The sequence below is a fragment of the Lepus europaeus genome, chromosome X, assembly GCF_033115175.1.
Source record: "Lepus europaeus isolate LE1 chromosome X, mLepTim1.pri, whole genome shotgun sequence".
NCBI lineage: Eukaryota > Metazoa > Chordata > Mammalia > Lagomorpha > Leporidae > Lepus > Lepus europaeus.
This window is the reverse complement of record NC_084850.1, coordinates 104,335,210-104,349,320: the sequence shown is the minus strand read 5'-3', so window position 1 is coordinate 104,349,320 and position 14,111 is coordinate 104,335,210. Positions and strand designations below refer to the sequence as shown.

At 37.5% G+C, this 14,111-nt stretch overlaps 1 protein-coding gene across 8 annotated transcripts in view; it reads left to right on the top strand.

The window, feature by feature from the left end:
- The window catches only part of KDM6A (lysine demethylase 6A), a 185,749-nt gene that overhangs the window by 66,492 nt on the left and 105,146 nt on the right, over positions 1-14,111 (top strand). For all 8 annotated transcript variants that reach the window (XM_062184060.1, XM_062184058.1, XM_062184056.1 and 5 more), the window contains exon 4: positions 1,439-1,488. In XM_062184060.1, the coding sequence (XP_062040044.1) occupies positions 1,439-1,488 (50 nt within the window). The remainder of the gene's footprint in view (positions 1-1,438; positions 1,489-14,111) is intronic.

Sequence of the window (14,111 nt, the reverse complement as noted above, 5' to 3'; positions counted from 1 at the left end):
CCTACACTAATTCTTACCATAAGGTCTTATTTTGGGTTTTCAGTTTTGTTCTGTTTCATTCCAATTCTTATATCTCTTTTTTTTTTTTTTGACAGGCAGAGTGGAGAGTGAGAGAGAGAGACAGAGAGAAAGGTCTTCCTTTTTGCCGCTGGTTCACCCTCCAATGGCCGCTGCGGCCGGCGCATCGCGCTGATCCGGAGCCAGGAGCCAGGAGCTTCTCCTGGTCTCCCATGTGGGTGCAGGGCCCAAGCACTCCACTGCCTTCCTGGGCCATAGCAGAGAGCTGGCCTGGAAGAGGGGCAACCGGGATAGAATCCGGCGCTCCAACTGGGACTAGAACCCGGTATGCTGGCGCCGCAAGGCGGAGGATTAGCCTGTTAAGCCACGGTGCTGGCCTCATTCCAATTCTTATAACTTGAAAATGTCAGTATCTGAGAGAGCAATTTCTTTTCATTACTTTAAACTTTTTCTTTGTTGTCTTTGCCAGTTTAATTTTTTGAAAGCATTTCAGATAGGTAATGTTTGCAGTTTGCTTCTGTTATACAAATGTCTGTAGTTAATAAATTGTTTCATTTTAAAAAATCCCCAGCATATTAGAATATCTAAGCTGCTGCTGTTTTTTTAAAAATCTTGTTTCTCTTTTATTCTCTTTGTTTTAAGGGTGTTGCTCAGTCCTAGCCATACTTGTATGATCAACAGGGATCTTCTAAACATGTAAATGCTTAGCATTCTTGCAGAGCTGTTCCACCGCCCCCTCCCCCAAACCGGAGATTGTGATTTAATTGGTATAAGATGGGGTTTGTTCATCATTTTTTATAAGCATTTTCTCTACCAATTCTAATGTACTTAAGTTGCTTTTAGTATACCTTTTATATATATGTGTGTGTGTGTGTGTCTGTGTGTCTGTGTGTCACTGGACTTTTAGATTCCTAGGAACTACTTTTTTGGAATGCTCTATGCTTTGATACAGATTTAGAATTATGGGTGACCTTATTTTGGAATTGAATTGGAGTAAGGTAATTGTGTGTGTGTGTGTGTGTTTTGTCCATTGTATGACAGGAGCATCACGACTGAAAACATTCCTTTGTTCCTTGAGGGATTGAGTTCTTAGTCATCCTTGGAAGTGAAATCACTTTTTAGAACAAATAATCTATCATATTCTAGAGTAGTTTGGGTAAATCATAATCCTGTATCAGTTTGGTCCCTAAGGAAGGTCCAGTTGATCCAGGAGGTTTGTCTAGATTCCGTTCAAGTTTAATTGTGGTTTTATGTCCTTGAACCTCCTGTGTAAGGAAGCCCCATATTTAAATTGTTTGATCTTGAAATAATCTACTGGAGGTGGATATGGTAGGTACCTTGGTAATGATTCTTAAAACTTGTATTATTGATATTTTAAATGAGACTTATTTGTGACTCATAATTGTTTTCCCTCTTTCAGCATTATCTGCATACCAGAGGTACTACAGTTTACAGTCTGACTACTGGAAGGTTAGTGCACATTTACATGCCTATTTCTGATTTGTTTTTTGGTCATAGTATTGCCAGTTATACTCAAGCTGAATTAAACTCTTGCTTTGTTTGTTAATTACTTAAAAATATTACGTCTAGGGAAAGGGATTCAAAAGGAAAAAATGAGTAGATTTTTCTTGTGCTGTCATGTATGAACACCTCGTATTTTATTGAAAAAATTAGATTCTTCTGGCATTTTATTGGAGAAAGTTGATCCTTCGTTGAGTAAGTTGAAATCAAGCAAAACCAAGCAACCAACAAAATGATTCCTTGGTTTTCTTGTCTTAAATTGGTATCTTGTCTTAAATTTCTTATGGGGGCTGGAGTGGTGCAGTGAGTTAAGCTGCTGCTTGTGAGACCTGCATCCCATATCAGAATGCTAGTTCAAATTCTGACTGCTGTGCTTCCAATCTGGCAACTTGCTAATGTGCCTGGGAAAGCAAGGGAGGATGAATCAAGTACTTGGGCTCCTGGCACTCATTGGATGGAGTTCGTGGCTTCTGGCTTTGGCCTGTCCCAGCCTTATTTGTTGTGGTCATTTGAGGAGTGAACCAGTGCCTCTCTTTCTGCGTCACTGTGCATTTCAAGTAAATAATCTTTAAAAAGATTTCATTTTTTATTGCCTAGCTTATCTTTCTTTTTGAATTATTGAAGCTTTATTAGTAAGTGCTAATCCCAGTCTTTGTAGTCTGGCATTGCCTAGGAAAACCTTGCAACCCTCAGCCTGACCAGAGGTTCTCGCAGGCTGTGTAGAAGTTTTAGGAATATTTTATTAATTATTATTATTATTCTTAAATGTCTTGAAAAATATCTTCTCCAGTTTTATTGAAGTATAATTTATACACTATAAAATTCAGTTGTTTTAACTGTACAAATCAGTGACTTTTAGCAGATTTTCAGAATGGCAGTCAACACCATAGTCTTATTTAGGTCATGTCCATCTTCCTACAAGGAAATTTTGTTCCCACCCCTAGACTCTGATAGCCACTAAATGATACTTTATATCTCTCTATGTTTATCTTTCTGGATATTTCATATAAATAGTATACAATATATGATCTTTTGTGACTGGCTTCTTTCACTTAGTATATGCTTTCAAGGTTCACCCATATTGCATGAATATTTTATTCCTATTTCCTAATAATATCCCATTGTGTGGATATCTCATTCATTCATTCATCAGTTGATGGGCATTTGGTTGTTTCCAGTTTTTGACTGTTGTACATGGTAGTGCAGTGCACATTTATGTACGAAGTTTTGTATGGATATAGTGTTTTCACTGCTCTTGGGACAGATCCAGGAATGGAATTGTTGGGTTATTTCAAAATGGTTTTTGTTTTGTTTTGTTTTGTTTTCAACGTGGCTGTAGCATTTTATAGCCTGTCCTCTCCTCCAGCAATGTGTGAGGGTTTCAGTTTCTCCATTTCCTCATCAACACATGTAGAGTTGCATCTTATGTTTTTTAGTCTCTCTAATGACTTAATGATGTTAAGCATCTTTTCACGAACATATTAGGTATTTATAGACCTTATTTAGTGAAATGGCTATTCAAAATCTTTGCCTCTTTTTTCAGTTGGGATGAGTTTTTTATGTATTCTGGCTGCAGTCCTTTATCATGTACATAATTTGTATACGTTTTGCTAAAGTCTGTGAAAAGATAATAGGTTTTGAAAGACAGAAGTTTTTAATTTTGATGAAGTCTAATTTATCAACTTTCTTTTATCCCCTGTATTTTTGATATTGCACCTTGCAAATCTTTGCCTAACTCAAGGTCATTGAGATGTAATCCATGGTTTATTTAATAAGCTGTGTCTGAGTTTTGTTTTGACAGACAGTGCTGTAGTAAATGAATAGTGCATATAAGTGTTCATATTTTTGTTAGTGATTCTTTGTTGTGGGTTCCTCTAAAAGTGCGGTTCAAATATTATTTATTATAAACCTTTGGTTTGAACTTTTTTGTACTTCCTTCAGCAGCATGTGAGAATGCTTATTTCTTCTTGGTCTTAACCAAGAAAGTTTGTATCAGCAGAATCTGCCAGTATGACAGGTGAGAAGTAGTGTCTTAGTGTAATTTTAACTTGTAGGTACTTTTTCTTGTTAATGAAGTTGAGCTTTTTAAAACTTAAAGTTCATTTCTTTGAAATATCTGTTCATGTCTCTTTCCTATTTTTCTATTAGGCCATTTCTATTAGGGCATTTGTTGTTGTTACTTTATGTAGCCATACCTTATGCATTAGATATATTTTTCTTTTATCTGTGATGAAAGTTGCAAATATTGTTACCTAGTTTGTAATTTATTGTTTTACTTCTGTATATTTGTTGTTCTTTGTATCTAAATTCATCAGAAACATAGGACTATTTTTTTCCCTCACTTTCAGGTATTAGAGAAATTCACCCATATTTTCTTCTAGTAGATGAACAGTTTTTTCTTTTTTTAAGATTTTTATTTATTTGAGAGGTAGAGTTACAGAGAGATGGAGAAACAGAGAGAGGTCTTTCATCTGCTGTTTCATTCCCCAAATGGCCACAACAGCTGGAGCTGGGCCTACCCTAAACCAGGAGCTTCTTCTGTTTCTCCCATGCAGGTGCAGGGGCCAAAGCACTGGGGGCATCTTCTGCTACTTTCCCAGGCCATACCGGTTAGCTCCATCAGAAGTGCTGAAGGCGGAGGCCTAGCCCAATTAGCCACAGCACCAGCCCCTTTCTGTTTTTTTGTTTGGAGAAATTCACCCATATTTTCTTCTAGTAGATGAGCAGTTTTTTCTGTTTGTTTACATTTAAATTTCGTATCCATTCTGGTTTCATCCTGGAATCACAGTGTGAAAAACTTAAGTTTCTCTTTTTCCCTATAGCTCATTATCCCAACAGTATAGGTGTATATGTATATTTAAAAATTAATCTTTTCCCTCCATTGATAAGAGATGTTACTAAATATTCATAAGCACTTTTGCCTTTATGGATATTCTGGTCTAATTTGTCTGTGAATTAATACCATAGTTTTATTTAGAGAAGCTTTATACTGTTTTCATGTATGGTAATGCAAGGACACTCTTTCCCTGTTGTTTTTGTTTTTAGGGTTTTCTGGTTGTCCTTGGTTGCTTGTTTTTCCAAATAAATTACCTTGTCTAGCTCCACACAACTCTCTGGTAGTTTTTTAACCCTCTCTAGCTTTGCTGAGGTATAATTTCCATTATTTTAAAAGCATACAGTTTATTGAGTTTCAGCAATTTATATAGACTTGTATAGCCATTACCACAATTATGATATGTAATATTTCCATCACTTAGAAAGTATTCCCTGTGCCCCATTGCCACTGATTCCCAGTCTTGATCCCTGGTCCCAGGCAACTATTTTCTGTTTCTCTAGTTTTGCCATCCTTTATTTTTGATGTCTTTTCATTTGACATTCTGTTTTTGAGATTTTTCTGTGTTAAGTTTATCAATATTGTATTCCTTTAGTCTTAGTATCTCATAGAATGGATAGGCTACAGTTAATTTTTCCATTTATCAGTTGATAGACATTTAGGTTTTTCACAGGTTTTGGTTATTATGAATAAATTACTGTATGAACATTATTTGTCTCCATGTGAGCATGGATTTTATTTCTCTCCCCATTTATGTGTATATATATATATCTACACACATATATATATATATATACACGCACATATATATATATACATACACATAAATGCATACATACATTTAGGATTTAGGCATTCTGGGCCACATTGCAGTGGTAGGTTTAACTTTTTTTTTTTTTTAAAGTGGTAGTATTATTTCGATTTAGTATTCAGATAGGTAATAAATATGATTTTTAAATGTTCTACATCCTTAAAAATAGTCTTCAAACAGTACTTTATACTTTGTGTGTCTATGTGGGTGCAAACTGTTGAAATCTTAGTATATACTAAGTTGATCTTCTGTATATGAAGATAATTAAAAATGAATCTTAATGAAGAATGGGATGGGAGAGGGAGTAGGAGATGGGATAGTTTGTGGGTGGAAAGGTGGTTATGGAGGGAAAAACCTCTATAAATCCAAAAGTTGTACTTTCAAAATTTATTAAATAAAAGTTTTCTAAAAAAAAGAATCAATATTTACACAATAAAGTTTTTTTTCTGTAGATTAAAAAAATGTTCTACATCCTTGCTGGCACTTGATAATTTTCAGTACTTTTAACTTTAACTGATCTAGTCAGTTGTTATTGGTTTGTTATTTTGACTCTATTTGCTTTTCCCCAGTGATTAATGATTTGGCCATCTTCTATCTGCCATTGATTGACAATTTTTTGTTAATTACTTGTTTCTCCTGTTTCTGTCAATTTAAAACTTTGTCTTCCTGATTGAGTTTTTATATATTCTTGATAAAGCCTTTTGTTATGTGAAGTTTTAGAAATTCTTACAGTCTATTGTTTGTCTTAATTTTCTTATGTCTTTTTGAGGAAGGAATGTTCACCATTTCCTTGAAATCCATTAAATCAGTTTTTTCTCTTTGGTTCTCATCATAAATCTTCTAATTTTTCTCTAGAAGTTCTAGGGCTATATTTCTTAGATTTTGTTCTACAATACTTTTCTAGTTATTTGTGATGTGATATAGCAGTAGTGCTCATTTGTTTTTTCTGAATAGCTACCCATTTCTTCAAGTATCATTTATTGAAAAGACTATACTTTCAAATTTCAATCCATAATCGTACTGTTTTCTATTTGAAAGAAATCAACTAACTATTTAATTCTGTGTCAATTTCTAGATTCTCTGTTATGTTCTAGTGAACTATATGTCTGTTTTAAAGCCAGTACCACATGGTTTTGCTTGAAATCAAGCAGTATAAATTCCCTGTATTCATTTCAAAATTTTTTTGGTTTTCTAGGTCCATTACTTTTATGTATAAAGATTAGAAGTGGTTTGCCAGTTTCTTATGATAGTTTTTTATTGGGGCTGCATCGTATGCATACACTAATTTGGGGGAGAATGGCATGTTTTACCATGTGTTTAGATCTTCCTTGAGATTCTACAGCATTATTTCATAGCTTTCATCCATACATTTTCCATTGTTTATTGCTATTGTCTCACTCACTTAGTTTTTATTTGAGAGGCAGAGAGAAAGAAACGTTCCCATTCACTGATTTGCTTGCTAGAAGCTGGAGCACAGTCAAGCCAAAGGGCAGGAGCTAGGATCTCAGTCCAGATCTCCCACATGGTGGCAAGGACCGAATTATTTGAGCTATCACCTGCTTCCTCCCAGGGTCCACATTAGCAAGAAGCTGGAATGAGGAGCAGAGCTAAGACTTGAACTCAAATACTACTGATAAATGAACAGCTGTCTTAAACCAACACCCTAATTAGTAAGCAAAATGCCTGCTCTTACTATTTTATTTTCTGATGCTATTGTTGTGGTGATTATGAAATAATTGTTTTTTGCTATTACATGGGAACATGATTATTGCATACTCACCTAATATCCTGTAGTCTTACTTAATTACATCTGTTAATTTTGCTCTAGAGCTCTTATGATTTTCTTTGTATATTCCCGTGCTTTCTACAAAGAAAGACAATTTTTTTTTTTTAATTTTTAATTTTTAATTTTTTTGACAGGCAGAGTGGATAGTGAGAGAGAGAGAGAGAGAGAAAGGTCTTCCTTTTTGCCGCTGGTTCACCCTCCAATGGCCGCTGCGGCCGGTGCATCGCGCTGATCCGAAGCCAGGAGCCAGGTGCTTTTTCCTGGTCTCCCATGCGGGTGCAGGGCCCAAGGACTTGGGCCATCCTCCACTGCCTTCCCGGGCCATAGCAGAGAGCTGGCCTGGAAGAGGGACAACTGGGATAGAATCCGGTGCCCCGACTGAGACTAGAACCCGGTGTGCCGGCGCCGCAAGGTGGAGGATTAGCCTGTTAAGCCACGGCGCCGGCCAAAGAAAGACAATATTACTTTGTCTTTTCTAATGTGTGGAAGCTCTTTAATCTTCTTGTTGGACTGACAAAGGCCTTCCATACAATTTTGACAAAAGGGGCATTTTTCTCTTGTCCCTTCTTTTTGGGGAAAAGAACATTGCATTTTCACTGTTGAATACAATATTAGCTGTAGCATGTTTATACATTGAAGAAATTCTCTTTCGTTATTCACGTTGGTCTTCAAGGTTTTATCAGGAATGATCAGAGGAAAAAACAAACTAAGTTTCTCCTATGCTTTCCTAACACAAAATGTTTCTGTGACCAAATGTGTGGGTGCTTTCCCCACGCACCAAGCCAGGTAGTAATAAGCAAGCAATTTTGCAGCAGGTACCAACTGGATATCCTCCAAATAGGTTCAGATACCATCTATCTCCAGGTAATGATAGGTCTCAGAAGTTGAGGGCTCGGTTCCACAAGCTGAGTCCTTACTTCAGATGTCTGTCCAGTCCCAGTCTCTGGAACTTATGTCCATTGAGCTGTAAATCAGGGTTACCATAACCCCTTGGGGTTCATTTAATTTGCTGGAGTGGCTCAGGGAAACACTTTACTTACTTTTAACAATTTATTCTAAAGAATAATACAGAGGATACAGATGCACAGCACATGGAAGATACACACAGGGCAAAGCTTGTGGGAAGGGTCATGGAGCCTCCTTGCCTCTCTGGGTGTGCTACTCTCTAGAAACCTCCACTTGTTCAGTTATATGGAAATTTCCTGAATCCAGTCTTTTTGGGGATTTTATGGAAGCTCCATTAAGCAGACTTGAGTGATTAAATCTTTGGTCATTAGCAATCAGAATAATTTTCAGCCCCTTCTCCCCTTCCTGGAAGGTGGGTGACAGGGAAGTAAAGCTGAAAAGTCCCAACCCTTTAATTATATCTTGGTCTTTCCATGACCAACCTCCATTTTTCAAGCTACTTGCTATTGTCAGCCACAAGTTTCACGTTATTAAAATTGCTGGAGATTGCTGGTGTCTAGGAACTGTTTGTCTGGGAAAAGGCTACAAAGATCAAATCACATATCATAAACATGTATAGACATTTGATATATTATTATTCATCTATTGAGATCCTATGCATTTTTCTTTCTTTTTGTTTGAAAGACAGAGACCTAGACCGATTTTTCCATCTACTTGTTCACTCCCCAAATGCCTGCAGCAGCTAGGCCCGTGCCAGGCTGAATCCAGGAGCCTGGAACTCAGTCTTGGTCTCCTATATGGGTGCCAGCAACCCAAGTATTTAAGACATCACCTGCTGCCTCCCAGGGGGTGCATCAGCAGGAAGCTGAAATGGAAAGCACAGCCAGGACTGGAACCCAGGCACTCTGACACAGGTTGTGGGTGTTCCAAGAGGCCATCTTAATTACTGCACCTCATACCCACCCCTGGATTTTCTTTTCAAGTGTATTAAATGGTGAATGGTTTTGCTTGATTTTTTTTTTTTTAAGGTTTATTTATTTGAAAGTTACAGAGAAATTGCTGGATTGATTGATCTTCCATCTGCTTGTTCACTCCCCAAATGGCTGCAGTGGCCTGGGCCAGGCCAAATCCAGGAGCCATCTGGGTCTCCCACATGGGTGGCAGAGGCCATCTTCCCCTGCTTTTCCAGGCTCATAAGCAGGGAGCCGAATCAGAAGTGGGATGCCTGCCTGTGCTTCAGGCACTGGTATAACCTGCTGGGCCACATTGTAAGTCCCTATTGCTTGGTGTTTCTTTCAAATGTTCCTTAGATAAACCCTACTCAGTCAGATGGCTTACCCTTTTTGTATGTTGCTAACTTTTATTTTGTAATATTTTGTTAATGATTTTGCCTCCCTGTTCCTAAGCGGTGTTACTTTTTTCTTACGGCTTACCTGATTTTTATGTCTGGTTAATTTTGGGCTCATAAAATGTGTTGGGAATTGTTCCCTTTTATTTCCTTAAATATTGTGTATAGGATTGGTATTGTTTCTTCCTTAAATATTGGATAGAATTTAGCAGCAAAGTCATATCAGCCTAGAGTTTTCTGAGTGGAGAATTTTTTTTCTTATACATTGAATTCCTTTAATAGATACAGGGCTATACAAATTTTATTACTCTTTGAGTCAGTTCTGATAACTTTATGGGTCAAATAGTTTGTCTAATTGTGATTTTTAGAGTTTTTTTTTTTTTTCTATTATAATGCTTTTTAAAAAGTAACTGTAGAATTTCTAATGGCATGTCTCCTCTTTCCTGATAATGGTAATTTTGTCTTCCCTCTTTGTTTTTTACCTGTCTTGCTAGAGGTTTATCAGTTTTACTGATCTTTGTAAAAAGTCAATTTTTGTTCCATTAAATTTTTTTATTTATGTTTCGTTAATTCCTGATTACCATTTACATGTTTACTTTGTTTTTAATTTTCTTTTCTAATTGCCTAAGATGTGAAAGCCTGTTGATTTTTAAAATCTTTTTTCACCTAATATAAACATTTGAAGTTACACATTTCTTAGTATTGCTTTAGCTATATTCTGCAAATTTTCTATTTTCATTATTTGTTTCAAAATGTTTTCTACTTTCACCTGTGATTTCTTTTGACCCATGGGTTATTTAGATGTATGTTGTGTAATTTCAAAATATTTGGGTTTTAAAGATATTTATTTATTTGAAAGAGTTACACAGAGAGGAGAGAGAGGAGAAAGAGAGAGAGAGAAGAAAGAGAGAGAGAGAGGTCTTCACGTGCTGGTTCACTCCCCAACTGGCTGCAGTGGCCAGAGCTGTGCAGATCTGAAGCCAGGAGCCTCCTCCAGGTTTCCCACACGGTGCAGGGGCCCAAGGCATTGGGCTGTCCTCTACTGCTTTCCCTGGCCATAGCAGAGAGCGGGATCGGAAGTGGAGCAATCAGGAGCTGAACTGGTGCCCATATGGGATGCTGGCACTGCAGGCGGAAGATTAACCTACTGCACCGACAGGCGCCATCCCTCCCCCCTCCCCGCCCCATAGTGCTTTAAATTTTTTTTTTGTTGATTTTGGTGGGGGGATGGGTATCATTACTGTGAGTTACCCTCTTAAGATTGTGGAATTGTCTGCCTTGTAATTTTGTCGTTTCATGATTAATCATGTTAATATATTTTGAAGCTCAGATTCACATATATGATGGTTGTATCTGTCTAATGAATCAACCCTTTAGCATTGTAAAATACTGATATTCATTTTTTCCCCTGAGAAACCTTTTATTTAAGGAATACAAATTTCATGCATTTCATAAATACAAATTTAGGAATATAGTGACACTTCCCACTGTACCTGCCCTCCCACCCACATTCTCACCCCTCTGGTATTCATCTTTTAATTTTGTTCCGTGAACTTTTTGAAGCCTCCTAATTTTCTTTACCTCTTGTAATTTGTTTTATCTATATGTATTTTATCTGGTATGAATACAGTCATTTTCAGGCTTACTCTCTATGGTAATAGAGACCTGTTGCTGTCTTAACATGTATGGGGCTGCACTTTTTACTTAAGACTTTTGGAAAGTTAATGTAACTGTTGATGTGGTTGGGTTTTTGTCTCTGCCTACTCTTTCCTACCCTCTTGATAATTCAGTATAATTTAGAATTTTACTTTTCCTATTAGCTTTATCCGTTGTCCTTGTCATTATTTGTTTAGTGGGATTATGGTATAAAAATATCCCTTCATTTTTCACTGTCTACTCACAGTAAGCATTGTAGAAGTTCACATAAAATGGAGAAGTTTACAGTTGTTCATATCTTACCCGCCCATATCCTTTTTTGTGATAGTTTTTATTGTGTAATTACATCTACATTATTAACTCTATGAGATTATGCTATTTTGCTTTGAACAGGTCTTTTTATTACAAAGTAATAGTACTTGTTTGCATTTACCCAGATGTTACTATTTCTGATGCTCTTCATTACTTTTATTAATGTGTCCATGTAGTGTTATTTTCTTTTAGGCCAAAGTAAATGTAGTAAAGGCTTGGTATAAATGAGCTTGAATTTTCTTACTTTTTACCTGGAAATATTTTTGACACCATTGTTGAAGGACACTTATATTTATGTTGGATAGAGGGTTCTGAGCTTTTTTCTTTTTTAAGTGAGATTCTGTTTTCTTTTTGCTTTCATATTTTCTGATGAGAAATTAGCTCTTAATTGAACCACTGTTGGCTCTCTATGTAATTTATTGTATAGCTTCTTTTAAGATATAATTTTCATCTTTGGTTTCCAGTAGTTTGGTCATGGTGTAAATTGAGCATCTTGAATCTACATTGAGATTTTTTTGCATTATCTTTTAAAAAAAATTTTTTTTAAAATATTTATTTATTTGAAAGAGTTACAGAGAGAGTTTGAGCCAGAGAGAGAGAGAGGTCTTCCATCCCCTGGTTCACTCCCCAAATGACTGCAATAGCCAGAGCTGAGCTGATCCAAAGCCAGGAGCCAGGAGCTTCTTCTGGGTCTCCCATGTAGGTACAGGGGCCCAAGGACCTGGGCCATCTTCTGCTTTGCCAGGCCACAGCAGAGAGCTGGATCGGAAGAGGAACAGCTGGGACTAGAACTGGTGCCCATATGGGATGCCGGTGCTTTAGACCAGGGCTTTAATCCGCTGTGCCACAGCACTGGCCCAAGATTACTTCCTTAGTAAAAGAGAAAATCATATACTACAAGAAAATAACCCAATCAAAAATTAGCACCATTTTCAATGTCCAGCATCTGACATAAAATTCCCCAACATATGAGGAATAAGGAAAATAGAATTCTCCTTCCCAAGACAAGAAGAAAACCAAGAGACCAAATTCAAAATAATAAAGACACTAGAAATGGCAGAAGACTATTTTACAGTGCTTGCTGTAACTATTCCAACAAATTAAAATATGATCATAAATAATGAAAAGATAGGAAATCTCAACAGAGAATTAAAGAAGCCAAAGGAAACTCTAAAACAGTAAAATGTGAAATAAAATTCAATGAGCTAGATTAAATCAAGATAATAAAGGGGGAAGAAATAAATTTCGAAATAGAAATAAAATTATCCCATGTTAGGACCACAGAGAGAAAGAAAAAGTACTCCCAGGGACCTGTGGTATCAAAACAAAATTTCTAACTTAAATCTAATTGGAGCTCCAGATGAAAAACAGAATGAATAAATACTTATTTGAGGGGCCAGTGTTGTGGCACAGTGGGTTAAGCGACAGCTTGTTAACACCAGCATCCCTTACAGGATCACTGGTTCAAGTAGTAGCTGCTAACTTTCACTCCAGCTCCCTGCTAAAGCACCTGGGAAAAGCAGTAGAAAATGGCCCAAGTACTGGGCTCTTGTCACTCAAGTGGGAGACCTGGTTGGAGTTCTGGGCTATTCCTGGCTTCAGCCTGGCCCACCATCAGTCATTGCAGCCACGTAGAGAATGAATCAGCAGATGGAAGACACTTCTCCCCAGATCCTGCCACCTCTCAAATAACAACATTGTATACATACATAATGTATCTTTTTAAAAAAATGTCTGAGGGGCTGGCGCTGTGGCGCAGTGGGTTAAAGCCCCAGCCTGCAGCACTGGCATCCCATATGGGCGTTGGTTGCAGTCCTGGGTGCCCCGTGGCGACCATCTGGGTAGTGAACCAGTGGATGGAAGACCTCTCTCTCTGTCTCTACCTCTCTCTGTAACTCTTTCAAATTAATAAAAAAATCTTTTTTTTTTTTTTTGGGGACAGATTTAGGGAGAGAGAGATCTTCCTTTTCCCGTTGGTTCACCCCCCAAATGGCCGCTACGGCCGGTGCGCTGCACCGATCCGAATCCAGGAGCCAGGTGCTTCCTCCTGGTCTCCCATGCGGGTGCAGGGCCCAAGCACTTGGGCCATCCTCCACTGCCTTCCTGGGCCACAGCAGAGAGCTTGACTGGAAGAGGAGCAACCGGGACAGAATCCAGCGCCCCAACCGAGACTAGAACCCGGGTTGCCGGCGCTGCAGGAGGAGGATTAGCCTATTGAGCCTTGGCGCTGGCCAATAAAAAATATCTTTTTAAAAAAAAAACTGGAAATAATCTTTGTTAGACTTGAAATACAAACTTAGTATCTTCTGCCAATTGTTTACATAGCAATTTATATGTGTGTGTGTAATATATATATATATATATATTTTTTTTTTTTTTTAGCTTAGATGTTCTGTCTGTAACTTGCATGCAGGAATCACCAGACTTGTGTATATTTCCTCCTTTCTGAGATTTTCCTTTATTTAGCAGATTGTGCTTTCTTCTGGTTTAAATCTTCCAATGTTCACTTTTTCCACCAGTGAACGTCACCATGTTTGCTGTGCCTGGCTCCAAATTAATACCTGTGAAAATAGAAAACTACTTCCTGCTTTCCTCTTCTGAGCTTCCACATCTGTATTGGTTTCCTGTTGCTGCTTTAACAAATAATAACAAATTTAGTGGATAAAACAACACAGATTTTCTAAGAAAATGTCTGGTAATCCATTTTCAACATAGAATGAAAAATTACTGTTAGCTGATATGGAGACGTAGCAAATCTTACTAGGCAAACCTGGTGTGATGGAGTAGCCAAACCAAGAGGAATTAAAAGTACAGAGAAGGAAGAAAGAAGGTAACTTTATAACTTAGGCAAGTCGGGGAAGATTGTACACTCCATAGTACTGTCAGTGAGAACACAAGGAAGGACCTGTGTGATGGGATA